The 20464-nt window shown below is 42.4% G+C and overlaps 1 protein-coding gene across 1 annotated transcript; it reads right to left on the bottom strand.

Moving 5' to 3' along the window:
- Nucleotides 1-323: 323 nt before the first annotated feature.
- On the bottom strand, nucleotides 324-16919 carry NCBP3 (nuclear cap binding subunit 3). Its single transcript, XM_041482763.1, has 13 exons — nucleotides 16745-16919; nucleotides 14986-15051; nucleotides 14138-14243; nucleotides 13063-13188; nucleotides 10951-11079; nucleotides 8628-8701; nucleotides 7649-7757; nucleotides 6779-6878; nucleotides 6362-6468; nucleotides 5045-5330; nucleotides 4111-4268; nucleotides 2803-2967; nucleotides 324-2292 (listed from the first exon to the last, which is right to left on the bottom strand). The coding sequence occupies exons 1-13, from the start codon at nucleotides 16895-16897 to the stop codon at nucleotides 2057-2059; spliced, it is 1815 nt and encodes a 604-aa protein (XP_041338697.1). The 5' UTR covers nucleotides 16898-16919; the 3' UTR covers nucleotides 324-2056.
- Nucleotides 16920-20464: the final 3545 nt, after the last annotated feature.

The raw sequence follows: 20464 nt of genomic DNA, 5'->3' as shown, positions 1-20464 counted from the left end.
TGTGTGCTCAATATCACACATAAACCCACCCCAAAACCATAAAACCACAGTCCTGACCAGCATGGGGGAATTTTTAAGGCGTATTTCTGACAACCTGGAAGGCAGAAGCAGAATTAAGGGTCACAGGACTGTGCTTGATTTCACACATCTTTTATATCAGCCAGAGATCCTCTATTCCTATTCTCATCAGTTTATCCTTCACCTGGTTTAAATTCAGAATATTGACATGGAAATACCACACAAGGGCTCCCAATAATTCAGCTTTGGTGCATGAGGTGTTGATTCCTTTCAGGAAAAAGAAAGGTCCCAATGGATTCAAAGCAGTGACACAACACAAAGGTTTACTGGCAAAAAGACACCAGTGAAATAAATTTTATCACGATCTGGAGAGATGGGAGTGATTCTCTGGGAAAGGATTATCAGTGAAAGCACACGTTTAAAATGAGTTATTACAGTGATCAGACATTGCAGGCGTTTCTCTCAACATTACTTTTATGAGACATTTATATATTCAATAATTAAATATAAAATCAAGGATGAGTGTCACAAAACAAGGAAAGAGTAAGGCTTGAAGCCTGGTCAGCCCCCAGATTGCCCTTCAGTCACTGTGCCTGTCATTTGACCTTTCATTTGACATGCTGCTATCCTCACACATCAAAAAGCATGAGAAAAGTTTATTTTGTAGATTCCTTGCTGAAATCTCAAACCTACTTCAACTTGGTACAAAAATAGGGGGGCAAAAAAAAAAAAAAAACCAAACACGAAAAATTTGCTTGTTAAAAAGCAGAACTGGGAAGAGAAGTTGACAGGTATTTTGGACTGACAGAACCAAGGAACAGGGACAATGCAAACAGATTTAACAGATTTCAGACTGTTAAAATGGTTTTGCTACCTGTTTACCTGAATGTGATGTGCTGCATTATTCCTCACTCAGAATTACTGGCAACATGAAAAAAAAAATAGCAACTGCACACTGATCAAACCCTTGTCCTACCCAGGGAGGGGTGAAAATGTGCAGGTAAAAAAGCTGAATGGAACAAGTCACCCATGTCCACATCCACATGTAATATACAGGAAGAACATCCAAAATATTGACAGGAGACAGTGATCCTAAAGTTTTCCTTTTCTCTTTCACTTCTACACAGACAGAACAGCACAGAGGAGAACACCACTAGAGCTTTCAGCGTGGCCAATGGGAAGACTCTCACAAATATAAAAATGCTTTCCAGCTGTTGGATAGCTTCAGGACATAATCCAGGTGGAATGACAGGAATATAATCTCTCCTTGTGGAACAACACCAAAAAAAAACCAACCCCCAAACCCTCAGGGGTTTACACAATTGTCAAACATCCAACTTTGCAGTCCTGAACATCTTAATCCCTGCTACAGCAGAATGTGGCACCACCAAAAGAAATGAACAGGATTCCTTGGATTCTGGGGTGCCACTGGGATACCTACATGGAATTTAACTGTAATAAAATGTGTAACTTGGATTTACATTCAGTGTGTTGGAGGAAGGGAGTGTGATAATCCATCCCTTCATGCTTTATCCTTGCTGGCTGCCCACCCAGGAAGCGTTACTGTTATTACTTCAAGAGGAAAGGAAAAGTGCTGGTAAGAGCCAGAAGGGCAAGGCAGTGATCTGGGTCATGAAATAAATGCCCTGTTCTTTGGATGAAGTGTGTAAAACATTTTGTTAAAAGCCTCCATGATGAAAACATCAAGAACAGAAAAGGTCTCCTTAAAAATACAGAGCATTTCTGCCTCATCTTGTAAGTTCAAAGCTCGGGGGAGAAAATGTTTTGCTACAATTCACTACAGGTTTGCTGTCATAAACAGAGATGACAATGCCCCACAGAGCACAGGGCCAGCCACAGAATCCAGACAAACGTCTTCGCTTTAGGTTTCAAGTGGTTTATGCCTCTCTTGTTGTAGAAAAGGAACAGAGACACTTCTGGAACCTTCACTGCAGAGTCTTTGCCAGTGTCCAGCTTTTGGGCAAGGGAGATCCTGCCAGGCTGCAGTCAGCACCTGGAGGGTCAGGCTGTGAACCCATCATGATTCAGAGTCTGAGCCAGAGCTGCTTTCCCGGCTGATCTCGATTTGTAGGGAGGGTAAATGATCCAAGCGACTCTTTTTTTGCCTGGACTGTTCTTTTTCCTTAATGAGAGCACCCCAAACCCTCTGCAGCTCAGAGTCATCTTCCTCTGGAGATGCCACAGAGTTTTCAGCTTTCTCTGGAGTCTTTTCCTGTGTCTTCGGAGCAGACCCCAATCTGGTCCATAAATTACCTAAGCAGATGAAAACAAACATTTAAAAAAGAACAAAACAGACAGGACTGAGAGGAAGAAGTCAAGGAACCAATTCTTAAACTCACAAACTCTTCAAACTCTTCAACCCTTCCTACTCCTCCCACCTCAATATTTGGCATGGAACTGATTATGCTTTGAAGAGTAATTGAAATTGAACTGCAGGAGGCTCAGGGCAGCCTTGTTCATTGTTCCCCATTTGCAGAGGATGTTTAATTCACACTTCCAGTGCCCCTGCATTCCTGACACTTCTTTTGGTGCCCACAGTTTGAAAGCAGTCCTTGATCTTCACCCCACCTCCATAAAAATACTGCTCCCAAGCCCCCCAGGCTCCTCCCTACATGTATTTAAGATTTCAAAGCTCTGAACAAACATTTGCTAATTTATCCTGAATTTCATTCAACTGCTCCCCTTCATGGCTGTCTGCTGGGATTTCTCTTGGACTCCAAAACCAAAGGAAGTGCAGCAGAACATTTTCTGCAGACAACTAACCTGATTTCTTCTCTCTGGTGTCAGAGTAGAGGCCTTTCACGTCTTGTTTGGGGATTCCCAGCCTGCTGTGCACATCTGAGACTGGTTCTCGACGAGGAGCACACGTACTGCTTGGAGCTTTGATTTCTGGAGAGTGTGGCCTTTTCCCCAGTCTCTGCCTCACATCTGGGGATATTTTCAGTGATTAAAATGACAAAAAAAAATCCTGTGGCAGTTACTCTACTCTGCCAGCTCAGTTTATGCTCATCCACCATTGAAACTAGACAGATTCTCTGCTTTTATCTTTTCTTCAGCCTGTTTATTTAAGTGTTTCATACTCAGATTTCCTGGAAATTTCTGCAATACAATTTAGCCAGATTTCATTTCAGTTTTGGCAAAAAATTTAACATTTCATGTTTTCAAGCTGTGTTCTGTCCAAAAGATAAAAACCTAAGTTACCCCATGGCCTGCTGCTTTTCTGGTGTAGCAGCAGAGTGTGTAAGTATCAAGCAGGAGGGAAAAGTCCATGAAAACTGGTCTGCCTTCAACAACTCTTTTCAGGTAACAGATACCTTGATTTACAATTCTACCACTGCTTGGTATTTGGCAGAGTAAAATAAAAAGAATACTAAAGATATTGATGCTTAACCCTTGATGTGAATTTTGTATTCTGAAGTTTGCCTGGCTTAGCTGGATGTTCCCAATCAAACAGGGGGTCCAGACAAAAACATGAAGGGAAAGGAAATTTTGGGACCATGTGTCAACTTGTCAGAGGCTCAAAACAGGCAGGAGGGGTAAAATATACAAATATAATTTTGACATTTCATTGATACAAAAAGGTATTTTTCACTTATGAGTCAGATAACATTACATATGTCAGAAGCAGCTGAAATTATGTACATTTAAGTCAAATAAATAAGTTATTTAAGCTCAGAAATAAATCCTTCCGAATGCAAAACCACCCGTCTTCATGTAATACACATTTTTAATGTGTATTTTTAAGTGTAGTCAGTGTTTCACATTTGATTTTGTGCATGACCTTCCCTGTGTGCTGCTTCTCAGCTGCAGAGAATCTCTGCCTCAAGGAGGGAGCAAATCAAAAAGGACAAAGTGGGGGGAGATTGGCACAGGCAAAGAAAATGGATGGAAATCAACATCACTAAAAAACTTTCACTAAAGTGAACTTGATTTTTTCCCCAAAGCAATTCCCACCTCAATCTCTTAGTGAGGACAAACTGTGTGAATGCAGAGTTTATCTGCAGTGGAGCACAGGTGTGAAATAAATGTATTTTAGAGACAATTCTACCCAGCAATGAGTGATAAAATCACCTGATTTGACCGTGCTGTTTGGCTGCCGTGGCCCAGCATTATTCTGACGTTTCTCTTCCAACAGGAGCCTCACATCTGCAACTTTCTCCAAGGATCCTTTGCTGCCAATCCTGTTTTTGATGTTGCTGGTGGCTATGCTATCTGCTCTCATGGAATTCCTAAAAAAAATCATAGATTTGATGTCCTCTAAATAAAATTCAATCTAGAATAGTTCTTAAGTCTGCTTATATGGAAAATTACATCACAGAAAATAAGAATATCAGGATTTATCTGCTGAGAAAAAGAGGAAAAACAATGCTTAGAAGCTGTTCAAGCCAGAATCCTAAATATAACAATAATTCCATGAATACCTCAGTATTCATTTCAAGGCAGCCTCAAAACTGTTGACATTATAATGAGTATAACCACCCTACTGAAGGGATAGTAATATTTATTTGGATTTATATGAATGTCATTTTATTGATCTACAATATATACAACTTTGGTTAGTAAGCCTATAATGCACATAGATTTCTTTTTGTCATCAAGAATTGAGGGTTATTTTTTTTCTAAGATAAAAAGCAAGGAGCAAAGAGAAAACAGAAAGAGGAGTTCTTTTTCCCTATTAATTATGGTTGTTTTCATAAATTTCTCTTGATTTTACTTCAAGTTTCATTATTATTAATAAGCAAGGATAGAGAGACCTGAAGAAGAAGCTGTATTAAAAAAGTTAATTCCATGAAAAGCCTAGTTTCTGTATTTCTTTTTAGAAAATCAGACCTGCAGAAGAAGCTGTATTAACAAAATGTTAATTCTATTGAAAGTCTAGTTTCTGTATTTGTTAGAAAATCTATACAAAATAACATAATTTTGCTACCTCAACCTTCAACAGCTCTGTCACTAAAACCAGGAAATCGCTCTCAACTGCTGCTTTTAAAGACTAAAAAACTTTTACCTAATATTTTTCAGCTGTGACTCCACCTCATCTGCATACATGGTCATCTTCATGCTTTTTTTGGGCGAGGGGGTGGAGATCATTTTCAGCTCCAGGTCATAGTCCATCTCATCCGAGTCGGAGGCGCTGGCGCTGGATCTCCGCGCGGCGCTGCGCTCCCGCGACTGCCTGAAAGCCTGCAGCTCGTCCCGGTACTCCACCACCACCCTGTCATCTTCATCCATGTCCTGATCCTCCTCCTCCTCCTCTTCCTCCTCAATGGGCTCTTCAGGAACATTTACCAAGCCTGCAGCAAAATGAACTCGTTCTGAGCGACTGGATTTTAGAAAGTACTTGAAAACCAAACCTAAAGGAAAATCGCCTCACTGTAATTGATGATCTCCTACGGATGAGTCTGAAGTTCTTTTAGTTCTCTCTTCTTAAAGAGAGAGAATATTTTGCAGAATATTTTAACGGGAATCAATAAGTGGCAGAAAGCTGCTACAGGACAAAATGTCCCTGGTGTTCACTCCCTCAGAGGCCTGGCCAAGCACAAAGCTGGACAGAGTAATTAAAGCACAACTGCCTCTTGTAGAAGGTGCAGTCCTTCCTTCCTGAGCTAAGCACAATTCCCAGGATCTTACAGGGCTTAATGTGCCAGCTGCTGGCTCTGCAAAAATCCCTTCAAGTCCTGCAAGCAGCAATGCCAAAAAGAACACAGGTGTCATTATTATGAATTCATCACAGACAGTGATTTAAATAGAAACAATTTCAATGTAGTCATCACCAGCACTCAGACATCTCTTCAGACAGCACTGCACGACCAACATGGAAAATCTTCCATGAGATTCCTCACATCCGTGGCTGTATTTTTAACAGGCCAATCACACTGCACTTGTCTCATGTCAGATTTTTATACCCATTGTTTTTCTACCTTAGGTAGCAGATGAAGATGTTCAAGCCTAATTAATAGAATTTTCTCATCCCTACTGTCCTACATTTAGAGATTGGGAGAATTTACGTAGCAAGTATGACAAATTGCCAAGAAGGCTGAAGAAGTCATTCATCCCTTCTCTTGGCCTTTGATGCCACAGTCCCCATGCCCTAAATTTTATAAAACAAAAATACCACATAAAAAGCAACATCTATTTTGAGAAGCAACGAGCAGAATGAAGTTTCCACCTCAGGAATTTCCTGTCAACTCTTAAAATGGGATTTATATTTATTTTTTTAAGAAAACTTCCACACATCCCATGGGGCTGCTGAGGCACTGCTCCAGCTCCTGCCAACCCTCCACTTCCCAGTGTCCCCCCAGGGCTGCCCCAGTGCCACCAGTACCTGAGTGTCGATGTTTATAGGGGGGAGTCAGGCCCACATCGTCCCCAATCAGCGTCCTCTTCTTGATCACATCCCGGTGGATCCTGCGGGAATGGTACCTCCTCTTCCTGAAAAGCACAGAGAGGCTGACACTCCTGGCACAGGAATTGTGGTTCATTCATGATCCCTAAATCCTGGATGAAGGATGTGCAATGATCACCTACTTTAACAGCAGATACATGTTTATGTCAGAGCTGGTCTGAATAGAAACTTTATTTTCATGAGAAAAGTCTCTCCTTATAATTCACACTCACACTGCAAAACCATTATTTACACTGAAGCATCTACCTAAACTCCACAGAAAATCCACAAATTAACAGTTTTAGATTAGCTTGTCCAATTACCTGCAGTGTTCCAATTCCTCTGTCCAACACTCACCAAGAATTGCTAAGAATTCCTTTCATGCCTCCATAATTTGGATTGCCATACTTCATGTAATACTGGCTTCTCCTTGCAGCTCCCAGCTCCTTTTTGTCATCTGCAAAAACACAAATTATATGAATTTTTCCCTCTTAGAATATAACTTACAGCACAGCATAAAAATAAATAACCATCCAAAGACAGAGAGTGGGACTGAGTGTGCCTTAAAATCAGAATTACTTCACCCTCCTCCATGAAGGATTCAATTTTGCTTACACCTCTGGAATTTCTCCTACCACCACAGCTTTATTTGTGTCTAGAAACTTAATTCCAGGGAGACTGGGTTTCCACAGATCAGCTTAACAGGGCATTACATCCCCCTGTCACTGCTGGACTTTCCACTCACCTTCCTCATCACCTTTCTTTTCCTAATGAATGTGCCACTTCCTGCATGGTCCAGAAGTTATATGGATTTTTATTTTATTCATAAATAAAATTAGTATTTTGCAATAATTTTTACTGATCCCTCACTGGCATCTCCAGTTGTATCCATACTTATAAAATGTGGAATTTACTTCTGGAAAAAGGCATCATTCCTATTCCATGGGAAGAATGCCCTGAGTCCAAGGTACAATTTCCAGGTACAATAGTTTCCATACAATCTGAACTTGAACTGGATATAATTGACACAAGAAAGGTAGATTTTATGGCAAAATCTTAACACCTAACAATTAGTAAAAAAGTAACACTTTTAAAATAAGTGTTATTTTTTAAGTGTTTATAAGAAGTGTTATAAATAAGAAGCAGGCACTTTGAGTCATTAATTAGCCCACAAATAAAAGTACAACAAGCAGTGAATTCAGGGTGCTTGTCAGGGTGGTCATTTACCTTTAGTAGCAAATCTCATGAACAGCTTGTTTCCTTTAGCCAGTTTATTGGCAGGGCGAAGGTCATTCCTCAGGAGGGAATCCTCTTCTACTTGGGAGAGGGCATCCAACTTTGGGGGCAAAAAAGGTATTTTGGACTCAAAAATCAAATGACTGTTGAACAAAAATGGGTTGCTTACAGAGAAGCAATCTAGTGATTATGAAGAAAGTCACTTTTCAAATGATGTTCAAATGAACTCTGCTTTATTTTCTTGACAAGCTGATGTTAATTTTTAATGTAAATTGTCCTGAAAATTTAAAGTATTTCCTTCTCTTGCTCCAGAAAATTAACTCAGGTTATTAAATCCTGTAATTGTCAAATGACTCTATATTACTGACTGAAATGCAGAAAATAAATAGCAAAATTTGGGCAATGAAAAAAATTTTTTTTCCTGTTTCACAGTTACATTATTTTATTAACAGGTTCTCATGCCCTCACACAATGATTAAAAAACTTTCTTTTTCATTTATAGCTGCTTCATAGAAACTCCAATTCAGACTTTTATGATGTAGGAGTGCTCACTGAGCCATTCCTACAGGAAATCCTAATCACACCTATTGTACACTCAGGCAGTGAGGATTAAATTGCTGCCAGGACATCACTGTGTGTGCTGATTCCCACAGATCCATGGGCAGCCTAAATCCCACTGGGCTCTAAGAACTTTCCCTGCTGAAAGGTCATTGCCTTCCATTATTGTTCTTTCTTTGCCTCCTCTCAGCAGAAAAGAGAAGCCAGGCTCACTCTTAAACTCTCCAAAATCTATTTTCACAAAGCACTTTCCGTTGGGATTATCACCACCTGCACTCCCTGTCACTCCACACCTAATTTATTTTGATCATTAAATTGTGAATTGCAAATAGAAACCTAAAATGCTGTGAAAACTTCCCACCAGCCAGAGCAGAACTTCCACAGCAGAGTTTCCACTTCCCTCTGTACTGACCTCCACATCACTGGGATTGTCATCCTCAACCTCTCCTTCTTCTGTCTCATCATCAGAGCTTTCCTCCTGTTTTTCTAAGGAAAATAATTGGGAAAAAAAAAAACAAAACAAAACCAAGCTCCATTTTAGTGTGTCAGCCTCATTTGATTTATGATTACCTACATTGTCTGAAATCAGCCTGAAGGTGTTTTCCTTCCTCCTGAACAGCCTAGGGAATAATCAAAGCAGTGAATGCCTATGGAAAAGTGGAGCACAGTGAAATTCAGAGCTCTGTGCCTGCAGCAGCACATGTGCATCATTAATTTAATTCTTTGAAAGCAAATGAAACTGCACTGCCTGTCAGGATTTAGTGTGTTCAAAATCAGAGATCAGCAAGGCCAAGGCACTAAAGGCACATAAAAGCCTTTCTTTCCATCTCCTTTTCAAATGTCTGCAAACATCCAATGGAAACAGTGTAAAACAGGTTATTAATTAAAAGCCTAGAGAGAGAGAGTAGTAAAAAGAAAAAGAAAAAACAACCTTAGAGACTTAATTTGGCTGTGAAATAACGAAAAAATAAGTGCATGCTTCCAGGACTGCTAAAATTGTGAGCTGCTTTGATTTCTTAGTTCTTTTTAGCTCAGTGTAAGAAAATTCATGGTGATTTTATTTCCAAAGCCCCCAAGAAACAAAATATTGCAAAAAAGTAATGACTATGGACAGCTATGAAGTGTGATAATCCAATATCATTTGCAAAGATCTCAAAGTACTTCATAGGACTAAGATTAAAAAAACTCCTCTCTTTTGTATTTCAGAGTTCCTTATTTTAAATCTCTTCCTACAATGGACTTAAAAACTTAAAATAGAGAGTGGCAGCTGTTCAAAAGATCCTGAAAATATTCCTGAGTGAAAACAATAAAGCTCAATTAACCAAAGTGAAACCAAAGAGAGAATTTTAAGTAAACAAATTACCCAAATTCAAACCAGAATAATTAAGTTCCATCAGGGAGAGTACTCAGGCATTTTTCTCCCTCACAAATTAGAAGTTTCTCATAGCACAGACCAATCTTTTGCTTCCCTAAATGTCGAAACAGGCCTGAAATTCCCATCTAAAAAAAGGAATGTAACCAAGCCAGATGACTCCAGGGTATCTGTATGGATCTCACACCTTAAGATGTAATTGAACAGTCTGTACTTTCTTTAATATCCCACTTTTCCAGAGGAACAGGAGTCATTCAGATGACAGCTCTTATTTTCAGATGGGGTGCAATGATAATATAATATGCAATTCATAGCAAGCAGGATTAAATATATATGTTTATGCTCCATTTAAGCAATGTCCCTGATCTCCAAAAATTTCCTAACAAGTCTTACTTGAAGCTTTGTCAACATTTGGTCAAAATTAAAGTCATGTGGATGGTTGAGGAGCCACTGCTTTGCGGAGAAAAGGAGCAGGAAAAGGGGGTGAATTCGAAGAATCCACATATTTAACAAAGCCTTAAACACCAAATTTCCCAGAAAGGCTTTTGGAAGCACTGCAAATATCTAACAGAGAGATTGGCTACTTGTATTTAAGTCATACACAGCATTTTTAAGCAAAATCTATGGAAAAGTTAATAAATATAATAACATTTTTTTTGCTCTTTATCATGTGATAGAGCACCTCCAACCACAGCACTCACAGCAGCCTAAGAGTAAAACTGTCCTCAGGTAGCAAAATTCTGATTTTAAACTTCCCCACATAAAAGGGAAATAAATTTACAACCAAGGCAGTCAGGTACCAGACTGATCACGACACTGACACGTACTTTTGCTGCTCTGCTCTTTTATAACCAACCTTTTAATAACTTCTTTCTTAAAAGGCTAACAGCCAAATTTAGAGCTGATACACACCCTGCTGAAGTGATGCACTGTCACGCTGCTGTGAGGGATACACTTGAAGGATGGTGGTGCATCAAAGAGGGAATTAGCTGTGGCATTTCAAAAATAGGGCATTTTCTCACACCTGCTTTTTGCCCACTTTGCCTGCCTTTGTGGGCACATCACACAGAGCTATTTCTGTGCACATGGCCCACTATAAATACCAGCTCAGTATCAGCCTCATCTAACACGTTTAGTATCGACTGAATTACTGCTTTTGGTCTAGCTCCAACCCACCTTTTAAGAAGCAGCTTCTTCAAAAGGTTTCCAAGATGAAAGCCTTTTTTAAAGTGGCAGAATACATTTACCTGCAACTATATGATAGAAGCTCCTTCAGTAATTTAGGTTATGCAATACCCCAGCACAAGTTTAAAGTTTCATTGATTTAATGAGATGATGGCTGTATTTGCATATCTCAATCTACCTTTCTTGGTTTTTTCAGCTGTCTTCTCCTTGTTGTTTTCTCTGCTCTTTGTTTTCTCCTGATCAGGCAGGGAACTCATATTTATTAGAGCCCGTGTTGCTGTCACTTCATCAAGCCAGACCACATTACCTGGGACAAACAGAAACACAAAACCCAAATGCAGTCGGTGTCATCAAGCAGTCACATCTCCCCTGCCTTGCTGGAAGGAAATCAATGACAAAAAATGAGAAATGACAGAAAAAGCCAGCAGATCTCTTGCAGTCACATTCAGGGAAAGTCGTATTCTGTAGCACACCTGGTAAGCTGAAGGACACACAATTTTCAGCTTAGTACAAAACACAAGAGCTGATCAAAAACCCAAAATCACTGAAATGCACAACCATAAATTTGAGAGGCTTCCTGAAAACAGCAAACCAGGGCACTGCATTGGGGTCAGTGGATCCATGTGTTCCCACACAAATGTGATTAAGGGAGCAGCAGGGGGCAGGAATGAAGCCTGGATCTTTTTCCCCTTTAGCAATTGACAGAACCTTGGACTTTACTGCAGAATTCTGTTAATCTTTTCCAAAAAGCAGGAAAATAGGGGGAAAGAGGAGACTGCTCCAGCACTTTGCAGAGATTATAGAGTACACAGGTTCACAGTATCATTCAGGATGTGCCTTAAGCATCAGCAGATGGTACTAAAATATAACTTATTAGGCCAATTAAAAGCATTTCATAGATGTTGAAATTGAAGGAGCTAAAACTGCTTAGAAACAGAATTTGAACAAAAGCTCTCTGCACTTGGTACAAATACAGCAACAAATGTCTCTGTTCTGCTGTTAAGCAGAGTGGATTCAGGTATTAAGAAGACTGTACAGTGACCCAGAATAAGAGAATCTCTCTTAAATTACTCAGACAAGAATTACAAGGTGAAGAACACCCAGGTATTAACTTCAACGATTGTTTAATAAATCTCCTTTTTTTTTTTTTCACTCAGCCTCATCTTCCCGTTTCCAAATTTCCAAAACCTTCATCATTTCACGTTCATCGGTTTGAAACACAGAACACTAAATCACAGATCACCGTTGCATTAAGTCACCTTAAGAAGTAATTCAGCTGGAAACACTGAAGTTTTCACCATGATTCAAATCTATGCTGAAAAGAAAAAGCTTTTTCTTGACATTTTCACCAAGTGTAGCTGACAAGGAACTCAGACACAGCATGAAAATTCACCATTAAAAAATATGTGTAATAACTATAATTGGGTATTGTTAGGGGCCTGAAGCTTTGATTTTCACATGAGTTTGCTCATGTAGCATTTAAGAAAAAAGACAATCTTGGAAATGTAGCCTCAGATAGAGTTAAGCTGTGCATTTCCAAGCTCATTCATCAGCACAGGTCCAGCAGCTCTGTACTGCAATTATCTACCCAGGGCTCATTGGGTTTCACATTTTCTATCAGCTTGTGCCAGTACTTCAAGCTGTCATATACAGTGACTTCAAGGTCACCATTTATTTTGTCTTGCACTGGAGCAGAATTTCTTCAGGGTCACTCCAGAGAATGAAGGTATTGATTCTCAGCTTTTAGCCATGCTTGTCAGTAAGTTTCCAGCTGTTTGTAAAAACTGCACTGGCTCTTATTTCTTTTTCTATTATTTCAGGCAAAAGGTTTGTAGCCACATGACAATTTCAGAGTATTCCAGTTCCATTTTCTGTAGCAAAAAACTCTTCTACAGGCTTCAGTGTCAGTGAGGAAAGCACAACTCTCCACCACCTTTGATCTCGCTGATCTCACTCCCCAAAACAGCCCTCACCATGTGTACCCACATTCCTTTTCCAGTCTCTGGAAATCACACCCAGCTGCCACCTCCTTCCACCCACCCATTTCTCCCGGAGCATGCACTACACAAATATGGCAACAAATTTCCTCCTCCTCCTCTCAAAACCATCCCAACCTGCCCAACTGCACAGTTCAATCACCCTCTCTCAGATATATTATTTATGTCAAGATGGAGATAATAATTTTAGGCATTTTTCATCATTTCAGACATTTTTCTTTTTCCCCTTAGAGATACAGCTGTGACCAGGTTTAAATAAAAGAGTAAGAATTACAAATATTCCATTTACTTACACGAGGTGTCATCCAGCCACTCGATATGAGCAGGAGGATACTCTTTGAAATAGGCAAAAATGTCCTGGGTGCTCATCTCATCCACTCCACAAATGTAAATGGTGTCCAGTCTTACTTTAGGGATTGCTATAAAGAAGAAAAGACACAAAACTGGTACTTATTGCAAGTTTTCTGATTAATGTCATATGAGTTTATAAAGCAAATACTTTAAATAAACTAAAGAGGAACTAATTGAAGTGAAGCATGACATAGACCATAACTTAGTTTATTCTTCCCCATTGCAAAACTTTCAATAAACTGAGAATTAAAAGAGGTTTCAAGCACTGGTAGATACAGAGATTGCACATCAACCAAACAGCTTGAAAAACTTTTTTTTTTTTTCTCTTTGAACACTAATCAACCAAACAGCTTGGAAAACATATTTTTTTTTTCTCTTTGAACACTGCCAAAGTGCTATCATTAAGTGCTAAAGAGCCAGAACAAAACAAGGCCCTGCACAAAGCACTTCCACTTGTATCACCTGATGGGGAGCTGTTCCAGGCCACAGCTTAGCAGGTCCAAGCTGCCAGCTGGAAAAAAAGCCTTGAGAACTAACTGGGTGCCAAAAGCACCAATCTGTTGTGCACACATCTCCTGGCTTCTGTTCCAGCTTGCCATGAGTGCAGCTTCCCTGTGTGTACAGCACAGAGTCTGATCTCCCTGTGCACAGGACACAGAGTCCTCCACGTGTACCCACACACTGCTCCAGGCTTTGTACCAAGCATTTAAAGATCCTTTAAGCAGCACTGATCCAGAAGGTGAATCCTGGGCAGTTAGCAGTAGTAAATAAAGCACACAAAAAATTTTATCTTTGTGGTGGGGCTGGTAAAACAAGGAGTGAAGTGGCAAGTGTCAAATAGGTTAAAAAACAATGATGTGCAAAGAGGAGGTGGAAAAACCTCAAAATGATTCCTTTCAGCAGTAATCGGGCAAAACCTCTGGGAATGTAGGAAATATTAGAGGATAAATCAAGTCAAGAAACTGTGAGGAAGTAACTGAAGGGATCTTTTCTCCTGACTGCTGGATGAACTCGTACCCTTCTTCATCATGTCCCGGTCCAGGGCCACGTTCCTCTGGGCCAGATTCACCTCAGCCCGAAAATGGAAACGTTTGGCTCTTTGCTCCTTCTTCTCAATTGCTTCCTGCAAAATGCAAAACAATGCACCCAAACAGGAGTCAGGAGCATGCTCAACAAACTGCACTGAGGACACCTAAAATCTACCAGACAGCAACAATATATATTAATAATTCCGTTAATTCTGGAGAGACCTGTAGGTTTCAGAATGTAGTAGTAATTCACAAGAATATTTCTGTGTCACAGAACAGTTTTTGTGTAGATCCAGCAATGGGAATCAGGATGCATGGAAAACAAGGTGGCTTGGACAACACAGACTCCATCATGGAACAGGAACATTATCTAGTCCTTACTAACAAATATTAAAGAAACCCCCTCTTCTAAAAGAAGCCTTTTAGGCAAAATTAATCTTTGAAGATTATATTATTTTCCCCGTGTTTTTTTTTTTTTTAAATATATACAAAAGTGTGAATTTGTTTCTCTGAGCATGAATTAAACACTGGAGAGCTGGCTCCAGAGAACTTTTTAGACTGGCAATGCAGGCTCCTCTTATGTAGCTCATGAGCAACAGCCTGCCTGGAATTTGTGCAGTTTTGGGAAGTGGCTGAGAAGCTCCTTGTTCTCCAGATTTATTAGGAAGCACTATAGGTTTTTGGATCTTTGGAGCACACACTGTGATTCATACCAGCTGAATCACCTGAACACCAGGCTAAACCTTTGTGCATGTTGGGAAAGAAAGAAATTAAATAGTTCCACCTCTCCAGTGGCAAAAATGACAAAATGTTGAAGAGCCATAGCACAAAAATTACCTTGGAGGTTACATCTATGCCAGTGATGAAACTTCCAGCTTTGTTTTCATATCTCCTACTGGTGTCCTGAAACAAAGCAAAATAGTGATGAAATCTCAATGTGCACTGAAAGCAACACACTTGTTACACTGAAAAAACCACCTGATCATTCCTACAAGAAATAGATCCTCTTTTCCTACATCTGGACAGAGAGGCACTCTCATGTCAGTGAAAGTAAAAGCTGAACTGAACTGAACCAAACTTCCCTCACTGTAAAGATTCTTTCCTTTGACAGAATTTAGCTTCTATGTCAGATGCTGCTAAGCTTTCACTCTCTCAGTAATACAGGAAAAGTCATCAAACATCTTTCCCAAGCATGAGATTCTTAATCTCAAAAGATCTGTAAAAACCTGTAAAGATTCTTTCCTTTGACAGAATTTAGCTTCTATGTCAGATGCTGCTAAGCTTTCACTCTCTCAGTAATACAGGAAAAGTCATCAAACATCTTTCCCAAGTAAGACTTCCACAATTTTGGGTTTGGGTATAATTTCCTTGTAAAACATGAGCAGATTTAACAGTGGTACCTGACTACTGAAATGTCAGTTTGCAGCTTTTAATTTCAGAAAGTGAGAACACCAAGCCACATGTATAATGAAACAAGTAACATTTTATTCCTATCATTATTTCAACCCCAAATTCCAATCCCAAGGTGAAACACCTCTGTTTTGATACTGAGAGAGGGTAAAAATGGAGAATGAGAGGGGAAAAAATTACAAGTTTCACCTCTATCAGTCAGGACTGCTGAATTCAGAGAGGGACTAAACCCCACAGCCCCTGGACCAATGACCCAATTCCGTGCCCTCCATTATTTGGATCTGTAAAATGGCATCTCTTCATTCAGACACTCTCAACTGGCAGAAGTTTGGAGCTGGAAGAACACCTCTTCCTTTCTTTAGGAGTAAACGTGTTCTTTACACTTGTGCTGCAATAATTACTTCGCTAAAGGACCATTTCTAGAAGGAGGTTAGTCTCAGTTTAGAAGAACACACACAATCCAACCGCTTTTCTTAGTAACAGCACCGAAGTTCCTCTAATGCTGCCAAATGGCCAGAGTTACTAGAAAAGGAAAAGCAAAATAAACATGATTTTTAGAGTTGAAACCCCACAGTGTCTGAGGTTGACTCACGGAGCACAAGGAAGTACAGCACGATGCTGTCTCTCAGGCCACATGTTGTGCAAAAGCACAAGCACGTTGGCAGATCAGCTAATTAAAGATTAGCTTCCAAAACAATTTTCACCCAAGTTTTGAGAGTGAAAGATTACTCAGGATTTTAGAACTCTGACCCATTTTTTAGTTGTTAAACCTAATCCTACTAAAACTTGTACAGAAACAATCAGCGAGTGAAAAAGGGCAGAAAAACATCGGGAAGGAAGCCCTCAGAGCCCCCACTCCCAGCTCTGCTGTCCCGCGGTCAGCCCCTGTTCCTGCTCCAGGTATTCCCTGTGTTCCCGGCATCAAACGCTCCCTGTGCACCCTCCCACCCCCCGCCTCCTCACACCCCAACACTGCACCCCAAATCCTCTTCTCCACCGCTTCCTTTATTCCATTCCTTCCCCAGCACATCCCGCCCGCTTCCTTACCGCTCGTCCCCGAGTCCCCTCATATCCCCGCTCCCACATCCCTGCTTTTCCCAAGAATCCCCCCAAAAATCCCCACAGAGCTCAGACACCCCCAACCGCCGGACCCAGCCCCTCCTCGCCCAGACCTCTCGGCCCTCACCGGGATGAGCTCCCGCAGCGAGCGCCTCACAGGGATGGTCTCCAGCTCTCCCTCTTCCACCTCCATAGGCTCGGGCTCGGGGCCGCGGGGCTCCGCCGCGGTCGTGCTCGCCTCCGCCTTCACCGAGATCCGCAGGCCCCGCACGGCCGCCATGGCTCCGCCAGGCCCGCCCAGCGCGGCCAGCGAGACGAGCGCGGGGCGGCACAGAGCGGCGGGGCGGCTCCGAGCGCGGAGAGCGGCCAGGAGCGCCGGGCGGGCGGAGCGCAGCGGCCCCGAGCGCCGCCCGCAGCACGGCCCGGCCCGGCCCGGCCCGGCGGGCTCGGGGCATCCCCCGAGACCCAGCGGAGCCCCTGAGGCCAGCACACGTCGAGCGCGGTGCGCCCCGAATCCAACGCACCCCCGAGACCCACCGGACCCGAGCCCGGTGCACCCCCTAAGCCCAACGCAACGCGAAACCAAGGCACCCCGAGACTCGGCGCACCCCCGGGCCCAGCGCACCCCCGGAGCCCAGCACAGCGCGAAGCCAGCGCACCCCAGCCCGGCACGTCCCGGGCCGGACGGAGCTGGTTCAGGGCCCAGGGGCTCAGCGGGGAGAACGGCCACAGAGACCGGGCAGAGCGGGGCTGTAGCGGGCGAGAGGGCGGCCCTGCTGTGTCCCTGCGTACCCCCGGCCCCGGAGAGCAGACAAACACAGAACTTAAGTCTTTTCCGAAAAAAAAAAAAAAAAAAAGGAGGTTTTTAAACTATCTGAACTCTAATGTTCTAATTTTGCCGTCCATACTAGCGGAATGTTACACCTCTGATGGAATCAAATTAATTCTCAGCTCGCAGTTCTCTGCAGGGTTGCGTCCCATTGTTCTGGGGCTCAGTTGTTCTCTTTGTCCCCTTGTCCCAAGGTGTTCAGCTTATTCCAGGAGAGCAGCCTTGCCTCTTCCTGGCCTAAATAAACCACATGCTTTCACCAGTCCCCATGAGACAAGTTCTTCATTCCCCTAATGACACTAATTAGCTCCATTCCCTCACACACAGCAGACCAGAGCCCTGTTCTAGCTGAGGAGTTCCTCCTGCCTTGGCATCATTATTTCACACCACAACTGCCAGACTACACAGCCACATCCCATTGTCATTGTGTCTGGTCATCACACCACTGAGAACTCCTATTACTTCTCCAGCTGCAGGACCCTTCCCTCCAGCTCAGGCTGCTCCACGCCTCATTTCTGCACATATTACAAATAAACCCTCTCCAGTCCATTCCTGTGACACATCACTCTCCCTCAGAACTGATGGTACCTCCCAGGAAAATTCAAATTTAGCCTTTGTCACAAATACATTTCCCAGCTGGCAGCATGAAGGCTCCTCCCCTTACACAAAATCCAGCATGCTCAAGAGATCCTTCCACCCATCACTCCAAGATTATCTATTCCCAAGTCTTCACACAGACCTCATGACACAACGGCTCATGTCACTGTTCACCAAAAGTGCTACATTTGGGTCTGATATCCCACCTGGCAGGAACTTCTGGCACAGGTGACACTTCCAAGCCAGGTGTGAAGTAAGGTTCCAGGCCACATGAGGCGTAGAAAAGGAATAAACAGGACACAGGCACCTCCTGCGAGCAGCTGAGCCTGAACTAATTGCAAGAGGAAACATTTCTGTGGAAGAAATGCTGTTTCTTCAGGTCACAGGGAGAAGAAACCAAGAGACGGAACTTCTCCTCCCTTAGTTTTAGTTTTCTAAGTAGGACACAGGGTTGCCATGTGATCTAGACCAGCTTGACAAAGCCAAACCCTTCAAGGAGCAGCTGGGACAGGGTTATGTGACACCAGGTCACCTGGCACTGCTGTCAGCAGAGTGCAGATGAACCTTGGGCTGACCCAGGTGTTTCCTGATTTTGTTTTAACATCCCTTGGATGTCACCTCAGGCAGAACACTGCTGTACTACAGCCCTCCATACTTGGCACCTTTTCAAGATTCACTCATTGCACTCAGCAAGAAACTTGCTACTGATTGACTGTGGCTTTAGACACACTGCCAGAATTTTAGAGCTTAGGAAAAAACAATCTCTGGCCAACTGGTAGGGACAATAAAATCAGAAGAGGGAAATTAAACCTGGGTACCAGTGGGGCTTTTACTACTAGGTGAGTGAATAGAATGTTTTCATAATATTTTATAATTCCTTTCAGGATCTTGTAATAGTGAATTCGTCAGCATTTCAAGCTGATTTGTTTTATTCTTCTGAGACTGTGTCCCAGATCTTTGTTTTTCTTTCACATTCCTCTCTGCAATCCCTCTGCCTGTGAAAGATCACCTGACCTCTTAAAATGTTAATTGTTTTCAAACTTGTAGGAAGCAGGTTTGGGCAGAAGGGCTCTGCCTTTTATAGCCTTTGTGCAGCAGGGATGGGCGAGGGTAATAAACTACTGAGGGATACAGGGCTTAAATAGGGGAGGAAAAAGAAATTTGGGAAAGGCTACCGGTCATCATCAGAAATGCTGAGTAAAGAAAGGCTTTTACAAATAATGAAGGTGAGAAGGTGACTGTAGAAGAGAAGCTGTGGATAACCTGGAAGTGATCAAGGCTCAAGCTCTCCACAACCTGCCCTAGTGGAAGGTGTCCCTGTCCACGGCTCGGGGTCGGGCCTGGATGATCTACGAGGTCCCTTCCAACCCAAACTACTCCAAGATCCTGTGAAATCATTCCAGCACAAGAACACCCACGGGAGCGATTTAGGACAGGAGCGCTATTGGTTTCCCAGCTTTGACCACCAGAGAGAGCTCATGCAACAGAATTCCCAACGTGAGCGAAAACCAAAACCAAAACCAAAACCTGATGGAGAACACCAATTCCCGCAGTTTTGGGATCGGCTGAAAACGGGAGATGGGGACCGGGAAGGGAGGGGAAAAAAGAACAGTCTGTGGGCCATCAGAAAAGGAGACTTTTTTTGCAGTGGTCTGGCAGGAGTCAGAAAAATTGTGAATTTTGCTCTAATAAAGTATTGGTTGATTTGTTTGTTTGTTTGTTTGAGGTCTGTGAACACTGATCAGAAAGGACATGTGTTCCTGCAGATATGATTTAACTCTCCTGTCGTCCTGGGCTCTCAACAAGGACCTGCAGCTTTTCAAACCTGTGAAAAACCCAAGGAAGTGTGTGTGCTATTCCTGCAGCTGGCCAGCAAACCCCACACATCACCAGGGAAACTGGGACTGCCTTCCAAAAATGGATCAGGGCTTGCTCCTAGCTCCAGTCCATCTGGAGAGAGAACAGCATCAGCAGAGGAAGGATGTTCATGTGTGAGGCTGAAATCAAGCACCTGGTCTTTTCTTATGGATTTGATGAACCACAGGCTCCCCATCTGTGAGACAGAATATTTTCTCACTGGGATATTGTGGAGGTTAGTACAACCCTGGTAACCTGACACAATGCCAGAGTCCCATCCAGGAGGCAGCTACAGGGCTCTACAAAAAAGCAGGATATTGGATGCAGGGAGGAGCACAGCACCCTCACAGTCAGGGACAGCCGTGCTCTAACATTGTTTATGCAAGTGCTGCCACAGGGAGACCACACAGCTGAAAAAGCACATTACTTTCTGGAAAAAAAACTCACAGAATTCAGCAGAATTCTACACACATTGACAGATATTACTCTGGCATTTAAGAGATCTTGGTGTACAGTCTAAACGTGGTAAATATTGCTTTGTTCTCACAAATAGAACTCTTAATT

The sequence above is a fragment of the Pyrgilauda ruficollis genome, unplaced genomic scaffold (assembly GCF_017590135.1).
Source record: "Pyrgilauda ruficollis isolate IOZ18807 unplaced genomic scaffold, ASM1759013v1 scaffold59, whole genome shotgun sequence".
Lineage (NCBI taxonomy): Eukaryota > Metazoa > Chordata > Aves > Passeriformes > Passeridae > Pyrgilauda > Pyrgilauda ruficollis.
The sequence above is the reverse complement of the archived record's forward strand: the minus strand, read 5'-3'. Positions and strand labels throughout refer to the sequence as shown.